Source organism: Acinonyx jubatus, chromosome C1 (genome assembly GCF_027475565.1).
Source record: "Acinonyx jubatus isolate Ajub_Pintada_27869175 chromosome C1, VMU_Ajub_asm_v1.0, whole genome shotgun sequence".
NCBI classification, from domain to species: domain Eukaryota; kingdom Metazoa; phylum Chordata; class Mammalia; order Carnivora; family Felidae; genus Acinonyx; species Acinonyx jubatus.
Genome location: NC_069381.1, coordinates 173438247 through 173463223, shown reverse-complemented (window position 1 = coordinate 173463223; position 24977 = coordinate 173438247). Strand labels below are relative to the sequence as shown.

The 24977-nt window shown below is 37.5% G+C and overlaps 1 protein-coding gene and 1 long non-coding RNA gene across 4 annotated transcripts in view; one reads left to right on the top strand and one right to left on the bottom strand.

Moving 5' to 3' along the window:
• WDR75 (WD repeat domain 75) overlaps positions 1–6629 on the bottom strand; it is a 30769-nt gene extending 24140 nt beyond the window's left edge. The window contains exons 1-3 of one of the 2 annotated variants that reach the window (XM_015077656.3): positions 6410–6629; positions 496–625; positions 121–283 (exon numbers count right to left, since the gene is read on the bottom strand). In XM_015077656.3, coding sequence (XP_014933142.1) covers positions 121–132 — 12 coding nt within the window. In that variant the 5' untranslated portion in view covers positions 133–283; positions 496–625; positions 6410–6629. Of the gene's footprint in view, positions 1–120; positions 284–495; positions 626–5965; positions 6096–6409 lie in introns of those variants that run through there. The other variant, XM_015077655.3, reaches the window with a different exon arrangement.
• LOC106979725 (uncharacterized) overlaps positions 6105–24977 on the top strand; it is a 201848-nt gene continuing 182975 nt past the window's right edge. The window contains exons 1-2 of one of the 2 annotated variants that reach the window (XR_008295483.1): positions 6105–6248; positions 11160–11386. This is a non-coding gene — a long non-coding RNA (uncharacterized LOC106979725). The other variant, XR_008295484.1, reaches the window with a different exon arrangement.

Here is a 24977-nt window from a genome sequence, read left to right as displayed (position 1 = left end):
AAATCTTTCATAGAAAGGTGGAAATGGTGTAAAACAAAGAAGCAATTACCATTAATTTATACAAACAATTTTGAGCATTCCCACATCCAAAGAATAACCTCTCTTAAGCTTTTCTGATACCTTGGGATTCATCTTGCTAATGGATGTACAACATATATTGAGATAAAGCACAGATGATCATAGCTTAAAGCTATGGTAGCTTGATGCTGAGCAGTTCCTGGGGAAGGAGCCTGGTGGGGCCACTCTCACTGCCAGGGGTGCGTGCTGCCTCTACATCACCCTGCTGCAAAATAAACACGGAATGCTATTTTTGATTTTCATCTTTTTTTGGTTTGTTTTTTTTTTATAAAAACGAAGTGGCACAATACGAACTTTTGAAAAGGGATGCATGTATTTTTCTAATTGTAACTTGGTAAGTTTCCCAGCTAAAATCAAATCATAATTTTCTGGTAACAACAAAGCCAATATTACATTTAATTATAAATCATTTGACACCTGTAGATGATTGTTGGGGTTGAGTTGGATTCCAGTCACCAGATTTCTGTGCCCTTGCAATATGTGTACACATTCTTCTGTAGCTGTGCTATGAACTTTAACAAAGTCACCAGAGACACAGAAGATATACCTGGAAATAATAAAAAAATAAATTTCATGTATTCTGTATACAGCATAATCTTTTTTTTATAGTTCATGAAAAATCTTTTTCACTTGCAACAGAGGTTTCTTTTAAAACCAACAGTTTCAAAAAAAATAAAATAAAACCAACAGTTTCAAGAACTACATACTAAAAATTGTGTGCTATGTTCTCACTTACCACGCACCATTACTCTAACAGCATCTTCCCATGTCCCCCCTGCTCTTCATTGTTCACTGGGGATACCACCTTACAAACGCTAAGTCAAAGCTCTCTCTAGTTGGCAAGGCCTCTTTTATAGCAAAGTACAAAGACTTTGTGACAGTTCTTTCACTTGTTGCTGAAATGTTAGTTTTGTTTTTGTCTTTCTGGATTTGTGGCTTTCTTCAAAATAGGAGAGGCTACTAAATTACTAAAAGTAGTTAAGTGGGGGCAATATTTGACAATTTTCATTACGGATATAACCACAGAACAGAGCTCGTAGTATAGTAGTACAAACCTTCTAGTCTCTACAAAATAAAAACAGTTCTGTGCCTATTACGTAGAACATTATACATGTCTAGTAGGGTGTTTCTCCATGCAGTACAGAAGGTACAAACCACAGAATCCCCAGGCCAGATCTCTTCTCTGTGTTCCCAAAGCAACCTTACATGACTTGATCCTACTACTTTTCACACTGTGTTGCCATTACTTGTTTACAAATGTATCCCCCTTCCTTATTAGGCCATAAGCTCCCATTGGGCAAATGCCTTAATTTATCTTTGATTCCCAATGTGCAATCCAGTTTGTTGAACAGAACCCACTCAATTCTCAGAGATTTTGTAAACTATCTGGATAAAATGAACCAATAAAAAAAATTACAAGATAACAAAAGAGTAAATCTTCTAATGCTGACCAGGATCACGACTACCCTATTTTATCAATTCTAAGACACCTGCTTTTTCACATGTTCACCTCTCTGAAATCAGGACGCATTATTCTAAGTGCCAGGAGACAATCATGAAATGACTTGTTTCACTGTCTAAAAGATTAAGCAAGTTCAAGCAACAAAACATCTGAGACTTATGGTTACCCCTCTGGCTGGATCCTCCTCTTCATTCCCATGAGTACCTTAATTCAGTCTTAACATCTCCAGCCTGGACCTAAGGGCTTCTTACAGTCTCCAGGTGTGGCCCTTCAATTCATCTTTCCCACTCACACCAGATTAACTTTGCAAATTTGACATTACTTCTTTAAAGATAAAATTAAATTACAGTTTGTCAATGTTTTCCCACTGCCTTTGGGATATGATCTAAACTCCTAAGGCCTTTGGTGATTTGACCTGATCTAAGTGGAGCTACTTTGTCATTTTAAAACTGTCCTCTAGTCAAGTGGTTTACAACTCCACTACCCTCCCACTCCCCACAGACACACCCCATTACACCAAAAGGTTGGCTAGGCATTCCCTGAGATGGTGGTGGGTGAAGGGTACTATGTGCCAGGAAAACTCCCTGATTCTGATACGCTTCCCCAGAGAAAAGGAATTTCCTCTCTCCTTGCTCCTCCACAGAGAATGGCTTTAAATTTGAAAGCAAGCCCCCAAAAGAAACACTCTCTCCCTGCTTTTGTATACATTGCTGTCTACACAGAATACTTTCTTTCTGACTACTTCCTTAAGACAGATTCAGCACACGTGAAGCCTTCCTGCATTTTCTCATTCTAGAGCAGCACCACTCTTAATGTGCTTATACAAGAGGGTAGGCTTAGCGCTATAAGAGCACTGACCACACAGCATATTGAAGCCTTCCCCTACTAGACTGTAAGCTCTTTGAGGGGAGGAAAGGTGTGTTTACTTATTATAAATAACAACAGAAATACAGTAGGTAGAAAAAGGACACAGTTTTAAGAAGTCAAACAAATGGGTTTGAATGCCAGCTTTACCACATATGGGCTGAATGCTGGGAGAATTTAATTCTCTAAAACATCACTGTTCTCTGCTGTAAAAGGCAGGTAATGGTTTCTCACAGGGTTATTATGAGGACTAAAGGAAACAACACATGCAAATGCACCCTTAGCACACACAGTATGCTTAGCACACTCAAATGCTTTCATAAAATCAGAATACCTAAAACCCTGCAGACAGAAATGCATGTAAAGCATAGACCACAATGCCTGCCACATATGATTCAACTTTACTGAAATGAAGAAGTTAGGGATGCTTTCAAACAGGAACCAGAATTTAAATGAGGCTCCAAAGGATGCATAATTTAAGAGCTGGGAACGAAAAAGAATACCAACATAAACATAAGCTGGGAAATAATTAACACAGTACCTACAAGAGATAGGAAATGACCTAACAAAGTGTATATGATGGGTTATGTCAGGAAATAATTGGGTAAGGAGAGTCAAGCTAGATCAGGGAAAGTCATGAAAGCCAGAGAAAAGAGCTGTAGATAAGGAAGGCAACAGAAGATTAATAGGGTTCTGAGCAAGACTAGGAATAAGGGTGAGAGTTATGATAGCAACACTTTAGGAAAATTATTACAGCAATATACAGAATGGTCTGCAAAAGAGTATTTAGAGTTGGACACTAGCTTTGTGGGAATTTAGGAATGTAAAATACAAGAATGACCTACTTTTTAAATTTTCTATACCTTAGCAACCTAATGCTTAGCACCATGTAACTGTAGGAGCTAAAAGGATGTAATATAAACAGTGCTGGACTGGGAGTCAGTAATAACTGATACAGGAATACAAGCTACTCTCACGTATACCCACCTCTCGACTTGCCTCTTAAAACAACCCCCTCAAGTAGGCAGAACAGAGTTTTTGTCTTAGTTCCAAGAGGACCCCATGACCAAGAGGAAACAGATAAAACTCCACGATTCTAGTCTTATTTACTATCTCAGCTTTCTTGATGACCTCCTTGAAGCAAAATACAAAATTACCTTATTCCTTTTTGTATAAATTAGCCAACACCTGTAGTACCTTTTAGATAACATCCAAAACCTTGATGAGTTCATTATGACCCTGTTCATTTGCTAGAGAGCTGATTTTAATTACTACTTTTTATATAGACACAAACAAAACCCAAACACTCCACATCTAAATCTTCACCAAATTCCCCAAACTTCAGTACTGATTTTCTACCTACTTATTAGGTCCACCTGGTCATTTCATAGGTACTTTAAACTCAACAGGTCCCAAAGTGAACTCGCTATCTCGTTAATCCTAAGTGCTGATTCACTCCAAAACTGTCTATTCTCTTCAATATCATTTTGGTTTAGGCCAAAGTAATTTCTTGTCTGAATGCCTGCATTAGCCTTTTAAGCCATGGTCTGTACTCTTCCAGATTCTTCTCCCACCACTTCCCTATACTTTATGCTACAAACTATACTGACTTTACACACATCACACTACCTACTCCTCCCACCCTACCCCAGCAACTTCAAGCTGCGCACTTCGCCTGGATGCCTTCCCCCAATATCAGTGGTGGAACAAACTCCTATTAGTCTTGCAAGGTCCCACTACTGAAGGGAAACTTTCACCATATAACTCCCTCCTCTATGCCATCTGTGTACCTCAAGTATGCTAAGTCAACCTACCTCTGATCTTGCCACTCTCCACCACTTATTACTTAGTTTTATGCATAGTCTTCGGGTTAACATTCTTGAAGAAACACAATCATGTTACCTTCCACCGCCCTCCATCTAGGGAATAAAAAAAATAGTCTCTTTGGACCAAACAGCCAAGAACTGGCTTCACGTTCCTTTTTCAACCTCACTAGCTCTCTTCATATACTAGTCATATGAGCTAACTGTACCACAGTCTGTTCAATATATTTAGGTTTCTACTCTTCTTGCTTATACTGTGCCCACTATCTGGAATGCCATCCATCCATATCCTCTAGTCAAAATACCATTCACCTATTTAGGCCTAGCCTAAATGTCATTTCCTCAGCAACCTGTCCATCCTCGCCAGTCTGAAGTACTCTCTCTTTAGTAACTCCCAAGGAACCATAGTATGCAACATCTGTTACTAATTATTTTTTTTCTCACTAGACTGTAAAATCTTGAAAATAGGATCAATATTAAAATTATCTTAATTTTTATCATGTCAGCTTGTTACAAATAATACGTAGCTGACAAATACTTAAAAACGAATTGTAGGACTTGGTAAATGAAATACTGCATCTCATCCTAAGTTGTAGAAGCACTACACTGGAAAAAGAAACTGGATTCCTAGCTGTAAGCAGAACTTTGACACCTTGAAATCTCAGTTTCTTCCTGATTTATAAGATGAATATCAACAAAGCTCTCGTTCATGTAAAGACCAAGGATTCTTCTTTTTTTTTTTCTTGCCTCTACTGCTATTTATGAAAACTCCTTCAGTCATGCATGCATTCAACAACTATCATACACCCATAAGCAAGACACTGTGGGGGATACAAACTTTCCTAAGATATTACCGTTACTCTTCTAAGATAGAAAGGGGTAATTAACTAAGGGTCACTCTGTCCTTAAATGATTTGAAAACCTCTTTCTACGAGATGTCATTTGTAAATTATACTGACAATAGAGCAATGACAGCTGACACACACTGAGCCATTAAGTACCAGGCTTGTTTTACCTGATTTATATGTATTAAAGCACTTAACCCTCTCAACAACCCTAGGAATTGGATTACAAAAATATTATTCCTGTTTTAGGATGAGACTACTGAGGCAAAGATAAAGAACTTGCAAAGGTCACACAATGTAAGAACCGGGTTTTGAACCCAGGGAGTAGTTTGGTTTCCAGCTATACTGAAGTCCCGAGAATAGACACCAGGGCTTTCATACGTAATCATTCCGCACAGACTCTAACATCAGTATCACGCATAGTTGCAATAAGGTTGCCAAAATACATCTTTAGGGGAAAGAAGAGTGTGGAGAAAATGGAAATCTTTGATCTTTCAGTAATTCAAAGTCACGACTCTTTCCGAAAAAACACTCCTCGCAGTACTGCAAGGGCAGTGATGTACAGATCTTTGCCCGGACTTTCTCGCAGCCCCACGGCGGAGCTGATTCCAGGCACGTGGGCCCGCCCCCGGTCCCTCAACCACCTGCAGGTAAACTGTCCTGTAAAGAAGCCTCAGCCTGCAGTGCCACGGGACTAAGTGGTTTCTCACTCCTCTAAGCAGCACTCAGGCAACGGTTCCCTTACGCGTGGCCTGGGGACTCCCGCACGCGCCCCCTTCCCAGAGCCCAGAACCGCCGGTTGGCGAGTCCGGACTGGCCTGACAGTTCTTTCCTCCCCCTCCCCGGGGACTCACGTCCCTCAGCCCGGCTGACAGTGCGCGGTGGCCCCATACTTAGAATCCGCAGAGAACACAGCTCTCCTAAAGTTCAACTCGCTGCCGCCGCAACGAACCACGCGGACCCTCTCCTCCTCCACCATCTTCGCGCAGACGCAGGAACTCACGACCGCCCGCAAGCCCCGAACTTCCTTGACGGAGGCCGGGCGCTAGGGCACGAGTCTCAGCCCACAAAAGGCGTGCACGGGCTTCTCTAGGCCTCAGTCTCTATGGTAGGACCCAGCGCCTGTGCCGCCATCTTTTTTGGGGGCAACTTTAAATTACAACACAGGTAGGAAAGGTGAGACAATGAATTTATATTAGACATCTTTGAACTCTTAGTACAAATAAGTTTCTCTCTGGCCTGTTAATTTGATTCTACCTACAACTTCGTTCGCCAGAAGGGAAGGGTGGCCTATTGTGTATCACGTGACCTCCAGAAGGCCTCCCTTTCCCACTCACCAAGGCCTTTCCTTTCTCGGTAGTGATTCGGGCGCTGCGAGATGACGCCAACATATTCGTGCCACCTGGTTTCACCGCTCAGCTTAGTTCTTGGGTGGAAAGGTAGCTTTCTACTATTTGCATAGCTGTTTGTCCCTTTCATTAGCCGTCATTTTCTCCTTTTCCGCCGAGCGTAGCATAGGTCTCTACAAAATCTCCGCAACTCCGAAGGCCTTGCCTTTTCCTTTGGACACCTGGCTCCTGCTCCGGAATTCTGGTGCATCCGTTTTTCTGTTGGGTGGAGCTGCTCGCACCGATCTGACATTCCCTCCCACTCCGGCCCAAGTTCCGACGCCGCTGCTCCCTGTTTGGCTACGGTTTTTTTTTTTTTTTTTTTTTTTTTTTTTTGTGCCTGTTTCTTTGGTTTTAGCTTTTCCATTAGTCCACCTTGCCTGTAGGTTAGGAGGCCCCGAACTCGGAGCATGGTTAGGCCTCTGTCACCATTCCTTTTTATAACGCTATGTACATCCTCTTCGTGGTCCAGGTCTACTAGGTGTACACTTAACTTTATTCACTCATTAAGTACACATTTATCAATCCCCTTGCCGGCACTGTACCACTACTAAGTGAAGAGCCACTGACAGCTTATTTTTATTTATTTTTTTACATGTCTTTTTTAAAAAATGTCTTATTTTATTTTTGAGAGAGAGAGAGAGAGATTGTGAGCGGGGGAGGGACAGAGAGAGAGAGAGAGGGAGGCACAGAATTTGAAGCAGGTTCCAGGCTCTGCACTGTCAGCGCAGAGCGAGGCATGGGGCTCAAACCCAGAGATCATGACCCGAGCCAAAGTCATTCAACCGACTGAGCCACCCAGGTGCCCCCTGACAGCTTAATTTTAGCAGGAACAGGTCTGCCCTGTACGTGTTACCTCTTGATAGGTTACAATTTATCAGTTTTCTGGAGACAAATAATAATTATTGTGAGGGACGGTGCAAAACAGATGGGACCCCTGTCCTGTTAACCTTCCACGGGAGGGACAGTAAAATTGTTTTACAAATTAATGACAGATTATGTGATAAAGAAAATAAGACTTTAATATGAGAGAAAATGGTTTTCTCTGAGGAGGTTTAGGTTTAACCTGATGAATATGTTTGTTAAAGTTATGCAGGTTAAAAAATACTTTAAAAATTCATTGTTAATACAGTTTTGCTGTAAAATAATTCAGTACAGAAATATGATTAGGATCACTCCCACCCACGAATATCTCTCCACTGCTAAAAGTTTGGTGTGTATGCTTCTTGATATTTTTCTAGGTATCCATATACTTTCACATTATTCTTCAGTACAAGGCACTACGTAATTCTTTTTTCCCTCTCTCTAGGCTTTTCACTGCATACAGATTTTATCTCCTTTTTAGTGACTGCATAGTATTCCACAGAGTAAACGTGCCATCATTGATTAAGGCATTTCCCCAAAGGTGGATAGTCATTTCCATTTTGTAAAGTGGCAAATAGTGCCATAGAGAACATGAATTTGTGACAGCATTGCTATAGGAGAGATTCCTAGACTAAGTATTATAGGATTGAAGGATATCTACATTTTTATTTTGAAGGAATATTTTGTGGAACTGAGATATGTGTTATTGGGGAAGCTAGGGGGAATAACTAATGGCAGCCAAAAAAGGGGAGACATTTAACTTTGTAGTCTCAAGTTGGGGGGGGGTACATAAGGAGAGAGTTATAAGATAGTATGTTTTCTTAAGAACTCATGAGGGAAAAGGACTGATGAAATGGTGTTAGGCAATTTTATTTGGTGTTAGGCAATTAGCAACAATTGAAAGGTAGCCAGGGCTAGGTAATCCATTATTTGAAATTTAGATTGTAATGTGGGGTTTTATCTTTTACTCATTGCTTTATTGGGTGGTTGTTTTCTTTCTGTTGAGTTTTGAGATTATTTATTTTGGATACACTTTCCTTGTCAAATATGTGAATTGTGAATATTTTCTTCTGAACTATGGCTTGTCTTTTCATTCTGTTAATAGTGTCTCTCATGGTACTAAAGTTTTAAATTTGCATGAAGTGCAGTTTATCAGTTTTTTTTCTTTTCTGGATCATACTTTTATTGTTGGACCTAAGACCTTCTTACCTATTCCACACTCATGACGATTTTCTCTTATGTTTTATACAAGGAATTTTATGTTTTATAGTTAATATTTAGGTCTGTGATCCATTCTGAATTAATTTACATTTGATTCTTTTTTACAGCCTCTATTTTTTCCATGAAAATTTCTATCTTTCCATTTCTTTTAAGAGCATATTGCCTACTTTTTTGGAGTATTGTTATAATTACTGAATTAAAGTCTTTTCTAGTAATTTCAACATTTGGGTCATCTTGGTGTTGGTGCCTGTTAATTGCCTTTCCTTTAAGAGTTATTGAGATTTTTCTGGTTTTGGTTTTGTGTGTTGAATAATTTCATATTTTATCTCAGACGTAATGTTAAGAGATCCTGGATTCTATTAAAATCCTTCAAGCCTTGGCCATGTTAATTCTGCGTAGTCTCATGCATGCACAGCTCAGAAGTGAGCCCAGTATTAATGATTTAAAAGTTACCTCTCTCCAACTCTTGCTTCTGTGATATTCTATATTTTTGGGCTTCCTTGATTTTCCTTCTTGGTGTTCTGATTAGAAAGCACAGGCTTTTTCCTCCCACCTTATTGCATACTTTTCCACAGTGAGGCCTTGTACTGAGGCTAGGTGGTGAGGGCAAAGGATATGTGAGGCCATATGGCCATCTCCCTCTCTCCACCATTGTCATTGCTGCTGAGTAACTGTACCTTTATTATTGGATCTCATCTGGGGTGGATCCAGGAGAATTAAAAGAGCTCCATCTCATAGGGGACATTACTCCCAAATGGGGGTAGGAGAAAGAGCTGCTTCATTTCTTGTTACTTGCTACTAGGTCTTCCTTGGAGTCCTCATCTTCCTACCCTACCACTTGTGTTTACCTTGCAGAGGCAGCTGTTAGTTTATTTTGTATTTTGTTTAGAATTTTTAGCTGTAGTTAGTGGGAGAGATAGAGTAGAGTACCCTAATTCCAGTTTGACAGGAGCTGAAATTCTCTAGGTTAACTTCTTAATAGAATTACTCTGATTCTTGTACATAGAGACTGGTGAGATGTTGCAGGGAGTATGGCCGGAGTCGCAAAAGATGAGTCTGCGAACAAAGTGCAGTTAAGTGAAGGTCCTCATACTCGAGTCGGAATGAGGCCGGCCCGACCCTAGAATGAAGCTTCTTTTTATTAGGATAATTGCTAAAGACTACATGCATAAAGTCAGCTAAGCAAGTGTGTTGGTCAATCTAATGGTTTAGCTTTTCAAGTTTGAATTTTGAGTTAATTGGTTTCTATAACACTAGGAAGGGTCAGGTGTGAAGGAGGATCTGGCCTTGGACACTGTTAATGGCTCTAGGCGTTCCTTGTAAGCCAGCTGCAGTGCTATGTAAACATGTCCTAAGGCCTTGCACCTTCTCCAGCCCTTCCCATGTGAAGTCTTTTCCTTTGATGCTTCTCTCCTGCATCTCCCACAGTATGGAAAAAAGGTTTGAAGCTTGAAGCCCTACTAGGAGTGTCTTGAAATAGTGCAGTTGAGAGATAATGGTGGCTTAGACTCGGGCAGTAAGAGTGGTGAGAAATGTTTGCATTCTGGGTATATTTTGAAGGTAAAACAAATAGTGTTTTCTGATGGATGAAATGTTGTATGTAAGACTATGGGAGAACAGATGACTCCAGAGGTTAGAACTGAGAATTTTGAATATTGAGATCACTATGTTCTGTGAAGGAAAGACTGTGAGAGAACAGATTTTTTTTTTTTGCCGGGGTGGGGGGCGGAGGGGGGTGTGGAACTAGGTATGAGTTTTTTATAAGACATTGAAATGGAGATGTTGAGTAGGCAGCTGAATATCCCGTTGGAATTTAGTGCAGAGATATAAATTTGGGAGTCATTTGGATATAGGTTATATGGAGGGGCAATGAGGATGGCTGAGGTCACCAGTGGAGTGTGTGTAGGTAGAAAATGGAAGAGGTCCAAGGACTGAGTCCGAGGTACTTTAATATTTAGGGATCAGGAAGATGAAGAGGAAATGAAAAAGATTGGCTAGTTTAAGAACAAAACCAGGAAGGTATGATGCCATGAAAGCCAAATGAAGAAAGAGGTAGAACTGATCTTTTTGTCAACTGTGACTGATAGGTTAAATAGCTAGAAGACAAAGAATTGACTGTTGCACTTAGCAATATGGAAATCACTGGGGGTGTTGATAAGAGTAGTCTTGATAGGAGTGCTGGGAATGAAAATCTGATTTGAGTGGGTTCAGGAGAGAATAGAGAAGTGAAATTAAAGATAGTAGGACTTCTAGGAGTTTTGGTGTACAGAGAAAGGAAGAAACATGATAATAGCTAGAGGGAAAGTGAGGTCAAGAGACACTTTTTTTTTCTCTTTGTTTCTAAGGTAAAGATATAGCAGATAGTAGGCTGATAGAAAAGACATAGGAGAAAGAGAAACTGACAATCAAAGAAAGTAAGCAAATAATTGCAGGAACTCTTCTTAAATAGGTGAGAAAGGATGGAATCTAGTGTTTAAGTAGAGGGATTGGCCTTTGCCAGGAGCACTGACACTTCAACCATAGAAATGAAAAGAAATAAAGGTGAAGGTAGATGGGAAGATGTATTTATGGGAGAATTTGAAATTTTTCTTTTGTTTGCTTTCTATTTTTTCAGTGAAACAGCAAATAAGACAATCAATTGAGATAAGGATTGGGAAGGAGTTGTTGGAGGTTTGAGGAGAGAGAAGATATGGAATAACCATTTAGGATGGCATTCAACCAACTGTGGCCTGTAGGCCAAATGTGGCTTGTCATCTCTCTTGAAAATAAAGTTTTGGGAACACAGGCGTGCCTCCTTGTTAATATATTGTCTATGGCTGCTCTTGCACTACAGTTTCAAAGGTGAGTAGTTGTGACAGAAATTGTATGTCATGAAAAACCTAAAGTATTTACTGTTTGGTCCTTTCCAGAAGAGTGATGCTGACTCTCGGTTTAGGAGGAAGGAAGGGAGAATGGGGGTGTGTATGAAGACTAGAAACATAGATAATATTCTATTTTTTTTTACAGAATTAAGATATAATTCAACTGGGGAGTTTCACTGTAAAAGACAACTTTTGTTGTTATACTGATAATTTTTTTTCTCAGATTATCAAAATGACATCTCAAAATTTGAAGATTCTAATTTAACTCTCAGATCTCAATTTAAGAGACAAAGCAATAGGGAAAAACTTCATAAAGCTAAAATAATTGCACATTTTAATGACAGCTATGCAAAATAAGCTCTTCAGTAGACTCTGAAGCCCTATCCCCATAAAAATGAACTTACACAAAACTCTATACTTAAGTACCTGGCGTTAATACTTTATGCCTGTTATATCCCCAAGGGATAGTCTAGCTATTCATACTAATCTCTTACTAAATTCTCATTACTATATATAAGCTATACATAAGAAGTACCTGGAGTGCTTTAGAAAATAATGAAACCTCCATAGATTCTGATGAAATTGGTCTTCAGTGTCACCTGGACATCAGAGTTGGTTTTGTTTTTTTTTTTTTAAGTGTGGTGAAATACACACAGTATAAAGTTTTTATTAGTGACATTTAGTATATTCACAATGTTACAGAACTATCACTGTATCAAGAATGTTTTTGTCACTCCAAAAGGAAACTTTTTACCTTTAAGTCACTTCTTATTCCCCCTCAATTGCTAGTGTATAGAAATAAAATGGATTTTTGTGTGTTGATATTGTATCCTGCAACTTTGCTGAATTCATTTATAGATCTAATAGTTTTTTGTTGTGTATTCTTTAGGATTTTTTAAAATGTATTATATCATGTCATCTTTTCTAGTTTGCATGCTTTTTGTTTCTTTTTCTCACCTGATTGATCTGACTAAAAGTTCTAATACAATGCTGAATAGCTGTGGTGAAAGTGGGTATGCTTGTCTTATTCCTGATCTGAGGGGGAAGGTTTTCAGTCTTTCACTATTGAGCATCTTGTTAGCTGTGGGTTTTTCATAAATTCCTTTTATCTTATTGAGGAAATTCCTTTCTATTTCTAGTTTGCTGAGTGTTTATGACTACATTAATGAGGAATATTGGCCTATAGTTTTCTTTTCTGTGGTGTTTTTGGCTCTGGAATTAGAGTAATGTTGGCCTAATAGAATGAGTTAGGAATTGTTTCCTTATCTTCTATTTTTTTCGGGGCAGCTATGAAGGGTTTGTTTTAATTTTTTTAAATATTTGGTAGAATTCAACAGTAAAATAATTTGACCCTGGACTTTTCTTTGTTGGGAAGTTTGTGATTGCTGATTCAGTCTCTACTTGTTATAGGTCTATTGAAATATTCTATTTATTTTTCTGTTAGTTTTGGTAATTCATAACTTTGCAGGAATTTCCTCATTTCATCTAGGTTACCTAGTTTATTTGCTTATAATTGTTCATACCATTCTAATTTTTTTTTTATTTCTGTAAGACTGGTGGTAATGTCCCCACTTTTATTTCTGATCTTAGTTATTTGCATCATCTCTCTCTCTCTCTCTCTCTCTCTCTTTTTTTAGTCTGCCTAAACATTTGTCAATGAAACATTTTGTTGATCTTTCTAAAGAACCTAATTTCGGTTTCATTGATTTTTCTCTCTATTCTATTTTATCTTTATTATAACTTTTATTACTTTTCCCAACTGTCTTTGACTTTAGCTTTCTTTTCTCTTCTCTTCTCTTCTCTTCTCTTCTCTTCTCTTCTCTTCTCTTCTTTTCTTTCTTTTTAGTTCCTTAAGGTGTAAAGTTAGGTTATTGATTTGAGATCTTTTTTTTTGGGCATTAGGGTTATAGAAGCTTCCCAGTTGATCCTAATGCTAAAAGACAAAAGTACTGCCGTGTTTGGAGACAGTCTAGACCTTACTTACTGGTTATTTACCTTGAGTGTCTATTAGAAACATCTGAAGATAGATCTAAATTTGAATTGGAAGCATCATTATGGGCTTACAACTTATTTTGTTTTTAAAAACATATTTTGGGGCGCCTGGGTGGCGCAGTCGGTTAAGCGTCCGACTTCAGCTCAGGTCACGATCTTGCGGTCCGTGAGTTCGAGCCCTGTGTCAGGCTCTGGGCTGATGGCTCAGAGCCTGGAGCCTGCTTCCCATTCTGTGTCTCCTTCTCTCTCTGCCCCTCCCCCCTTCATGCTCTGTCTCTCTCTGTCTCAAAAATAAATAAACCTTTAAAAAAAATAAATAAAATAAAAACATATTTTGTTGGGGTGGGCACCTGATTTCGTCTCAGGACATGATCTCATGGGTTCATGAGGTCAAGCCCTGCATTGGGCTCTGTGCTGACAGAGCAGAGCCTGCTTGGGATTCTGTCTTTGCCCCTCCCCTCCCCTCTCTCTCAAAAATAAATAAACTTTAAAAAATGCATTTTGTTACTAAGCCTGGATGTGGCTTATAACTTCCATTTTCTACTAAAAGGAAACAAAGCTCCTTGAAGAAATGGCTGACAGAGATGTACAAGATTTCTTATCATACCAGAAAGCAAGAGAGCTATCAAAGACTACTGAGGTTGAGTTAAATGGACTCAGGAACAACTTGAAGAGGGTCTCACTGAGTTGGGACAATTTGAGTATCAAAAATAATAATTGCAATGGATTGAAACATGTTATGGTTGAAGTCATGAGTTCATAATACAAACAAAACAAAGTCATTGGTCATCTTTGGAGGGTATTAGGAAATAAAGTTATTACTTCAAAGAACTTACTGAAAAAAAGAAAGTAAGAGTCAAGCATTTATAATCAGGGATAAAATGGTGCAGTTAGAGTTTCTCTAGTAGAGGAGCTTTTATCCAATAATAATAGTTTTATAAAACTAATGCTACAATGATCAGTAGATATTTCACAGTGGACAATAAACTTCAGAGCATTTTTAAATTTGGTTAAACTCTTACTTGAGAATCAGACTATGTATTTACCAAGGCAATAATACTAAGTCAAGCGGTAGGAGAGTATTGGCTGTATTTTGCAGCCTTAAGCAAGGTTCTGTAAGAAAAAGATTAACGCAGATAAAATTTAGGTCAACTGAATGCTGAGAGGGAAAGACATGGAAAAGCTAGATTCATTTCTCTAAGTGGTTAATGACAGAAGACAGCAGAAAGGCAGAAAATTAATATTTATCAGTTAGATTGGGCCAAACTACAGGTCTTTCTCCAGCCCCTCCCTTTGAGACTGTGAGAGAAACCAGTTGCTTAAATTAGATTATGGGTAGTAACTCTGTATCTGAAACCATTGAAATATTTCATGAAGTTTAAGAAACATTTTCAGATCTCTGATTGAGATATGTCTTACAGTCAATGGAATCTTATAATTGATGACATCTTAATTCACTTTCAGGAACAAGTCATAATGTAATTGTCATTGTCTCTCTAGGCTGGGTCTTACTTGTTATTTCTGGTCACATGACTGAATACCTACAAACTCTTGATATTTCAGTCAACAGACCCTTTAGGGACATTTCTTATTCAGTGACAAGTTTCTATAATTAGTCAAGTCTTTCAAAAGGTATAGCTATAACAATTTTTTTGTTTTGTTTTATTAAGAACTCTTAAGTAACCTTGAGGTTTATCTGACACACACATCCTAGGCACTGCGTTTCTCAGAAAGCCCCTATACTTGTAAACGTCTCCCTTATTCCTATATGTTTGGTTTATACTTGATTCAAGTTTCTTGACCTGAGTGAGGTTCAAACTAATTCTTATAGTCTCTGGTTCTGCGTATGGTAAGATCTACCTTGTTCATTGTTCTCCATTGCTACATCTGAGGTGGGCATTTAGCAGACTGCTCTTTAGAGGGGCTATATATTTTCTGTGGCTTATTTCATGTTGGTATACATTCATTCAGAGACCCAGGGATTAATTAGGGATTGGGTTGTTGTAAGTAGTTTTAGACCAAACTTAGAGTTTCTTTGAACAAACTCCATAAAAATTGAAGTCATTTAGTTAATTTGCTCTTCATCAATTCCATGGTAAAAGAGTATGACACACTGAAGATAAATTGTCACATGTATAATAGTATTTCAAAAGTCTGTTCTCATATTACTACTATGTAACAAATTACCCCAAAACATAGTGGCATAAAACAAACGGTTTAATTTTGCTCACAGATTTGGTGGGTGGCGAATTCAGGAAAGGGTTGACTAGGCACTTTTCACTTGGTGTCTGTTATACAGCTGTAATCTTACATTGCTGGGCTGCAGTCTTTTGAAGGGTTGATTTGACTGGACATCCAAAATGACTTACTCATAGTTGGCAAGTTGATGGTGGCTGTCAGCTGCAAACTTAGCTGGGGTTATCAATCTAGATAACCTAGCCTCTCCAATGTGCAGTGTCAGGGTAGTTGAAATTTTTACATGATGGCTGACATCCTGCAGAGAGAATCTCAAGGAAATCATCAATAGCTTCATGACTTTTTATGACCTAGTATCAGAAGTCCTAAGGATCCCCACTGCTGTATCAAAGTAGTCATAATTCAGCATGTAAGGAGCTTAGAAGTCATTACTCTCATCCTCACAGTAAGAAAAAGCTGAACCAACCAAAAATCAGCAACTCTTCTTAGATCCTTCAAAGAATTGAGGTTACAGGAAAAAGTACTGCCCCTGCTCTCAAAACTGAATATAGGTAGATAGAGAGAATCATGACATATTAGAACAGATGCCCAAGAGCAGTAATCACTGCTGGAGCCAGTACTAGAAAAAAAATGTGAACGGTAATTGACAAATTATTGGAGGATCAGTGTGGACAAGTTTAAGAGTTAAAAAAAAACACACACATGGGAGCGTAGTCTTAGAAATACCTCACACTTTCATGTGTTTTGCCTTCAGGAACTCTACCAGATTCTTACAGTGAAGATGGGAGACGAAAAGTCCCTCATGTGTCCAGGACACTTTTTTAAAATAGGCCCAGAGCATTCTCTCCTTCTTGACAAGTCCTGCCCTTGATAGCTATCTTACCAGAGCCTAACTGATTGGGATTTTACTGGATTCCCACTGACCAGGGGGAACGCAACTACTCAACTCTATTCTCTCTAGCCTTCTTGTCTCACTTAAGATGGAAAAATCTGAGAAGCACTCCTGAAGGTTACAATGTAGGGGAATAGATTCACTAAAAGACTGGGATCTGATCATATCACTGTAGAAACTTCCCCTCCCTCACACTTTACCACCACATCAATAGCTCTCCTGTATAATAAAATGGGTATATAACTGAAGTAACTGCATGACTCAGATCCTGTATAAGGATAAATCTCTAGGGAAGTCTGAAGACAAAGGGAAACCCAAATACAGGAAGGGAGACAAAAATAAGAATACCATAGGATATGTTACCCTCTGACACCTAAAGCTAAATAACAGCTAAAGCTACCAAAGCCATAAATACGGCTTAACTAAAGCTGCTACAAACAATAACTACAGCCAAACTCCTAGCTAGATAAACACAAAACCTTTTTAAGCCTATTTACCTCAGTTTCTTTTACCCAGTGCATCATGTCTTTCAACAAAATTATGAAGCATATTAAAAGACAAAAACTAGTTTGAAGGAATGGTGGAAGCATTAAAAACAGACACAGAGATGGCAGAGATGTTGGAATTATCAGACTGGAAATTAAAACAACTATATGCTAAGGGCTGTAATGGAAAAAGTGGATAACATGCAAGGACACATATGTAGTGTAAACAGAGAGCTAGAAACTCTGAGAAAGAATCAGAAGGAAATTCTAGCAATAAAAAAATACTGTAATAGAAGTTGAAGAATGTCTGATATGATCATTAATAGATTGGACACTGCTGAAGAAAGAATCAGTGAGCTTGAAGAAATGTCAGTAGAAATTTCCAATGATGAAATGTAAAGAGAAAAAATAATGCAAAGATAGAATAGAATATCTAAGAACTGTGATGCAGTTACGAAAGGTATAACTGTGTGTATAATGGTAATACCAGAAGGAGAAGAAAGAGCCATAGAAAAAGAAGAACTATTTGGAGTAATAATGATTGAGAAGTTTTCAGAATTAATGATAGACACCAAATAAGAGATCCAGGGAGCTGGAAGGATACCAGACTGGATAAGTACCAAAAATTTATGCCTAAACATATCATATTCAAACTGTGGAAAATTAAGGACAGAGAGAAGATATTGAAAGAAGCCAAAGGGGAAAAAAATGCACACCACATTAGCTATAGAACAAAGGATAAGAATTACATTGGGCTTCTCTTGAGAAATGATGAAAGCAAGAAGAGAGTGGAGTGGAATATATAAAATGTTGAAAGCAAAAATCACTAGCTTAGAGTTCCTATTCAGTAAAATTATCTTTCAAAAGTGAAGAAGAAAGACTTTCTCAGACAAAAACTGAGGAAATTTATCTCCAATAGACCTGTCCTGCAAGAAATGTTAAAAGAAGTTCTTTAGAAAGTAGGACAATGAGATAGAATCAGCTCTAAATAAAGAAAAGGAGTGTTAGAGGAGGAATAAATTAAGGAAATAGAAAATCTTTCATTTTTCTTATTAACAGACAACAGTTCAACATAGTAATAGCAACAATTATTGGATGATTATAACATATGAATAAATGAACTAAATGACAACAATGTCATGAGGGTGGAAAGGGCAGGAGGTATTAGGGATATTCTGTTTTAAAGTATTTGCACTACCTGTGAACTGGTATTGTGTTATTTGAAGGTGGACATGTATTAGTCGTAAATGTATATTGCAAACTCAAGGACAGCCACTAAAATAGTCATATATATATATGTATATACATACACATATATAGAATTGATACGCTAAGACAGTTAAAATGTTTAATTGAAACGAGAAGGCAGGAAATGGAAGAAAAAGAAACAGAACAAGGGAAACATAGAAAACTGAAAAATTTATGGTAGCTATTAATTCAGCTATAACAATAATCACTTTAAACATCAATGGTCTTAAATACACCAATTAAAAACAGAATATCAGAGTGGATTAAAAAAAGAAGACCCACCTATATGTTTTCTATAAGAGATTTATTTTAAATGTAAAGACACAGATTAAAAGTAAAGAAAGATACGCTATGCTAACACCTTTTTGAAGAAAGCTGGAGGAACTATATTAATTTCAGACAAAGCAGACTTCAGAGCAAGGAAAATTACAAGCAAGAAAGGGGCATTACATCATGATAAATGGGTCAATTCTCCCAGAAGACAACAGTCTTTAATGTGTATGTGCCTAACACCAGAGCATCGAAATATGTGAGGCAAAAACTGTTAGAACTTCAAGGAAATAGATTGAATCCATTATTAGAGTTGGAGACTTGAAAGCAGTCACAAGGCTGCCTAGTTTCAACTAAAGGGGAAGTTGACTGACTTTTCAAAGGAAGAAGCCGTACCATCATATTGTAGAAAAGACAGGAGACATAATAGTCATCTCTATAAAATACAGTCCTCAAGCATATATATTCACACAAAGGAAGTGTCCTCTTTTCCAAGTTTTCCTTCCCTTTATGGAATGTTTTGGTCTCACTAGTTTGTGTGTTCCTGGTGAGGTTACTTTTTGTCGAGGTACATATAGGTGTTGGGATTCCTATGACTGGAGCCTCTGCCAGCAATATAGCTGCTCTATCGATGTTTGCCTGTGTCTCCAACCAGTAGGGAACAGTCTTCTCCTATGCTTTCAGTCATCCCTAAGAGCATTATATGAACCTGCAGCAATGTATCCTTTCGTTTCACTACACAAGCACTTTTGGAGGATGAATAGGCATGCAGTTAAGAACAGTTTGAAACAGTACTGGAAACCAATGATCTCCTGACTCTCAGGTCCTAAAATATTTATTAGTCCTGGGGATCTTTTCTCTCAGGGGTGCAATTGAATCTCCTTGTAATGTGGCCTTTTTTTTGTTCTATACCCCTTCTTTTTATCATTCCATCAGATGAGTATCTATATCTCAATCAATTTGTATGTAGATAGGGATAAATTTCTTTCCTATGGGTCTTAAGAGTCCCATGCACATTGAGATATATCTGGGCAATCAATATGTCCCCTGAGCATTTTTGGACCGGAGATTTAGGAGGTGGGTGTGGTGCAGGAGAGAGGAGGGTGCCTAATTCCACTAAGACTCTCTGGCCTGTGGTTTCCTTGTTTGAGAGGAGCTTCAGATCAAATCTGTCAATCCCAGTTAAGTACATTAAAGGACCCGTTGTGAGGAGTGTGGGCAAAGGATTAATAAAACCTTGACTTCTTCTACCGTAGTAATGTGACCTTTAGTTAACTTTCTATCTCTGTCCTACTGGAAACCATATAAAGATAGGATATCAATTATATTACAGGCAATATTACTTATGGTAAAATGACCCCTGATTAATAAATTGCATCTGGTTAAGGAGGAACCATAAATGAACCATACATACCTGATGAGGTCGCTTTATGCTCCTCTGAGTGTGTTCAATCTTGTAATTGAGCATGTCCCTCCTGTGAACTCTGAAGTAATGCGTATGGGTTTGGTGCAAGAAATATTGTCTCTTGTGGGACATTTGGCTTTTAAGCAGGGAAGCTTCTTGCCAGATGAGATGAGGATGAGATAAATAATAAAGGTAAATTGAAGTTATAATTTTTAAATCTCATACCCCCAGGCATCATCTTATAAGTGACACTCTTTGGAAACTACTGCCTCAGAGATATCCCTTTAAGACACAGACAATTGGAGAGGGTATCTGAACTAAGGAGCCAATCAGATTCTCCCACATAGGAATTTGGGATACAAAAGTTGAAACTGAAGGCCACAGGGATTTGGATTCTGAAGCTGCAAGTTATAGTGAGGTCATTTGTGTGTAGAAGAGATATCAGAGAAGAATATCTTAATTTGGTCTATGGGCCTACTATAAGGTTAGAGACGAGTTGTTTTTATATTTAAGTGAAGTATATTAGTACTTTCAAAACATGACAAGAAATAGAATACCTATTGCCAAACTTAGTATTCTTTTACATTTTTAATTTTAATTTTTAAGCTTTTTTTAAATGTTTATTTTTTGGGGGGAAGGGGCAGACAGAGGTGGGGACAGAGGATCTGAAGCAGGCTCTGTGCTGACAGCAGAGACCTTGATGTGGGGCTCAAACTCGCGAACCATGAAATCATGACCTGACTGGAAGCTGGATGCTTAACCAGTTGAGCCTCCCAGGTGTCCCTATTTTTAAGTTTTGATTTAAATTCCAGTTAGTTGGTATACAGTGTAATATAAGTTTCGGGTGTATAATATAGTGTTTTAATACTTCCACACATCACTTGGTGCTCATCAAAGTGCACTCCATAATCACCATCACTTATTTAACCCAATCCCCGACCCACCTTCCTTCTGGTAACCATCAGTTTGTTCTCTATAGCTAAGAGTCTGTTTTTTGGTTTGCTCTCTCTCTCTTCTCTCTCTTTGCTTCCAAATTTTTATTTAAATTCTAGTTAGTCAACATATAGTATAATATTGGGTCCAAGAGTAGAATGTAGTGATTCATCACCTACACATGATACCCAGTGTTCATCATAACAAGTACCCTCCTTAATGCCCATCACCCATTTAACCCACCCTCCTCCCCCCAGCCTCCTTCCACCAACCCTGTTTGTTCTCTGTCGTTACGAGTCTGTTATGGTCTGCTTCTCTCTCTTTTTTTCCCCCTTCTCATATGTCCATCTGTTTTGTTGCCTAAATTCCACATGAGTGAAATCATATGGTATTTGATTGACTTATTTCGCTTAGCATAATACACTCTAGTTCCATTCTTGTCATTGCAAATGGCAAGATCTCATACTTTTTTTATGGCTGGGTAATGTTCATATATATATATATATACATACATACACACATGTATATGTGTATATATACACATACATATATACATATATATACGTTCATACACACCACATCTTCTTTATCCATTTATCTATTGATGAATACTTAGGTTGCTTCCTTGTCTTGGCTATTATAAATAATACTGCAATAAACATAAGGGTGCATATATCTTTTTGAATTAGCATTTTCATTTTCTTTGGGTAAATGCCCAATAGCGAAATTACTGGATCATATATATATTTTGGGGGAACCTCCATACTGATTTTCACAGTGGCTGTACTAATTTACATTCCCACCAACAGTGCTCAAGGGTTCCTTTTTCTCCACATTCTTGCCAATACTTGTTATTTCTTATCTTTTTGTTAATAGCCATTCTGAGAGGTGTTAGATGACATCTCATTGTGGTTTTGATTTGCCTGTGATGATTGGTGATGTTGAGTATCTTTTCATGTGTCTGTTGGCCATCTGTATGTCTTTGGAAAAATACTCATACCCTTTACTCATTTTTTAATCAGATTGCTTTTTTTTTTTTAAGTATTGAGTTGTATAACCTCTTTATATATTTTGGATATTAACCCCTGATTGGATATATCATTTGAATATATCTTCTGCAATTCAGTAGGTTGCCTTTTTGTTTTGTTGATGGTTTCATTTGCTGTGCAAAACCTTTTTATTTTGGTGTAGTCCCAATAGTTAATTTTTGCTTTTGTTTCCCTTGACCTAGAAGATATATTTAGAAAAATGTTGCTACAGGCAGTGTCAAAGAAATTACCGCCTGCATTCTTTTCCAGGATTTTTATGGTTTCAGGTCTCACATTTAGGTCTTTAATCCATTTTGAGTTTATTTTTTGTATGGTATTAGAAAATGGTCCACTTTCATTCTTTTGCATATATCTGTCCAGTTTTCCCAGCACCATTTATTGAAGAGACTGTCTTTTCTTCATTATATATTTTTGCCTCATTTGTCAAATTGACTATATAAGTGTGGATTTATTTCTGGGGTCTCTGTTCTGTTTCATTTGTCTGTATGTTTATTTTTGTGCCAGTACCATACTGCTTTGATTACTCCTGCTTTATAGTATATTTTGAAATCTGGGATTGTGATACAGTTTTATTCTTTTTTCTCAAGATTGCTTTGGCTATTTGGGTCTTTTGTGGTTCCATACAAATTTTAGTATTGTTTGTTGTAGTACTGTGAAATATGTGGTTGGTATTTTGATAAGGGATGGAATAAATCTGTGGATTACTTTGGATAGTATGGACAGTTTAACTATACTCTTCTAATCCATGAGTATGAAATGTTTCCCCATTTGTTTATGTTGTCTTCAGTTTCTTTCACCAATTATTGATAGTTTTCAGAGGTTTGTCAGTGTTTTTTGATGTTAACAGATGTGTGCTTTTTTGTGATCAAGACAATATACTGTTCTGCCAGGTATCATAATTCAGTGCTTCCTACATTGTGAGAAAATAGTTCCTACTTATTGGTTGATGATAAATTAGTATGTAAATTATCTGTGAACCGACCCTATGTTCCTAAAACTTTGATAATATTTGCATACCAGCGGTTTGAGCTGATGATGAAGACTTCAGAACTAGGTATAAAAGTTATTATTTACAAACTTCAAACTATGACTGCAAAGATACAGATATACCACATGGTGGCAGCAAAGGAACATCATTAATTTTACAGGTTTTGTATTCTACTTCAGTCTATGAGAAATTATAATTGTCCTATTAGCACAGGAAAAAGATTTTTAATGCCTAATAAGACTAGGGAAATGTTATTGAATAAGCATTTCTTAATCTTAAAAAATTCAAAAAGCTTTTTGTATCTTTTTCTTTATTTACAAAAACATCTCTTTAAAATCTAACATGCCATGTTGTTTTAGAATCAAATTCCTTTACTTTCTTATCCCTCTCTATTATAAAATCTTCATGAGCATTAGGGACTGTTCTTTGACCTTTAGGTTTTGAGACTGGAGTCATTGGTGACTCCCAGGATATTAGACTGTGTAGAATGTGGACCTATACAAATTCCAGCTGTTGATGGTACATGTAGTTCTTTTGCAGACAGGCTTCTTAGGCATGTTGCCTAAGTTTAATTCCATGTATAAAGTCATTCTCAAAGTATGTAAACTGAAACAGATGTTAGTACTCTGAGAATGCATTTGGTGCACGAAGGAATAGTTTCCTTGCCTCTTATTCTACCCCTACTTTATTTTGAAAGCTCTTTTGAATAGAAAAGGGCCTCTAGGGAATCATGTAGTGTCTTTGACCCCATTAGTGTGTAGAAATTCATTCCTGGGAAACAATTGCCCCAAATAAATGTTAGAATCTGCTTTAAAGTCCTTCTTTAATAACCGTATGATTCTATTTCCTTCTCTGTAAGCTTTGTTTAACTCTTCTTTAATTAGGAAGCTATTCACTCTAACAGTACAAACCAAACTAGATCTTACTGATACTGTGATTTAAATAATAACTCTAAACTGTGATTTTCCTAAAGATTAGCAGTAATAAAGGCAGATGTTTTGCAACACCTATGTACCTTATTACTATGTTTTGAGATATTAATGTACCATATTTGAAAGTCTTCCCAAACTGAATTATGTTGATAATAGTTCATAGAGTTCAAGTCACACACTTGGTGATTCCAAAAATTTCCAGAAAAACAAACAAACAAACAAAAACAAAAAAAACCCCAAAAGTAGAGTTACTGGAAGTAGTATCTGACTTTTCTTTACTTTCTTTGTATCTTATTTCCTTCCTCTTCCCCTTTCTCCTTTTCTTTTTTCAAAGATATTTGTTAAGGGCCTACCCCAGGTACCATGCTAGCCTTAAAGACAGATCCTGGTGTTAAAGAAAGACGCACAATTAAAAGTCTCTGGCAGCACAGAAGAGCCAACCCACAATTCTGGGGAACTAAAGAAGACTTTACAGAGGAGATAATATTGGAGCTAGGCATTGAATGATGGAGGAGAATTTCTCTTAGCAGTGAAAGGGAAGGCAGATTTTCTAGGCAGCAGAATGATATGAGCATTATAGGGTGGGTTTGTGGAACCTGGACTCTGTTATGGTTTTCTTCAGATACTGGGGTGGGGGATGTGGTAATTAGGTAATGAGAATGGAAAGACAGGGTGAGGCCAGAATTAGGTCGAACGGTTTGGAAATATAAATGTAAAATCTTTTTTTAAATTAAAAACTAGTGATTATAGTTTTAAATTTTTGATACATAATTTATAATATGTTCTTGATTCATAATAATGTTTTGATTTATGTTACTTCAGGGTGGTAGTATGTGACCTTTTTCTGTATAGTAAAAGTTTAGATAGATATCATAATGAGCTGATGTTCTTAAAGTTAGTGAGTTACCTTCTACACGCATCAGTAAAATACATCAATTGAGTAAAATTTATGCAATTCCATGTAATTCACATAATTTTGTTACATAAACCCAAAAGTCTCCTTGAATTTGTCTTTATATTTAATCATTCAAATTCATGATATTTAGCTACTAGATTAAGAAGCAAAGTTTAAGTGAAAAATTATGCAGATGTATAATTATAATGCTGTATTGGTAATTAATATTGGTAATTTGGCCTTTATTAATGGGCAACTTAGCTAAAAGATAGCTCTTGTATATGTT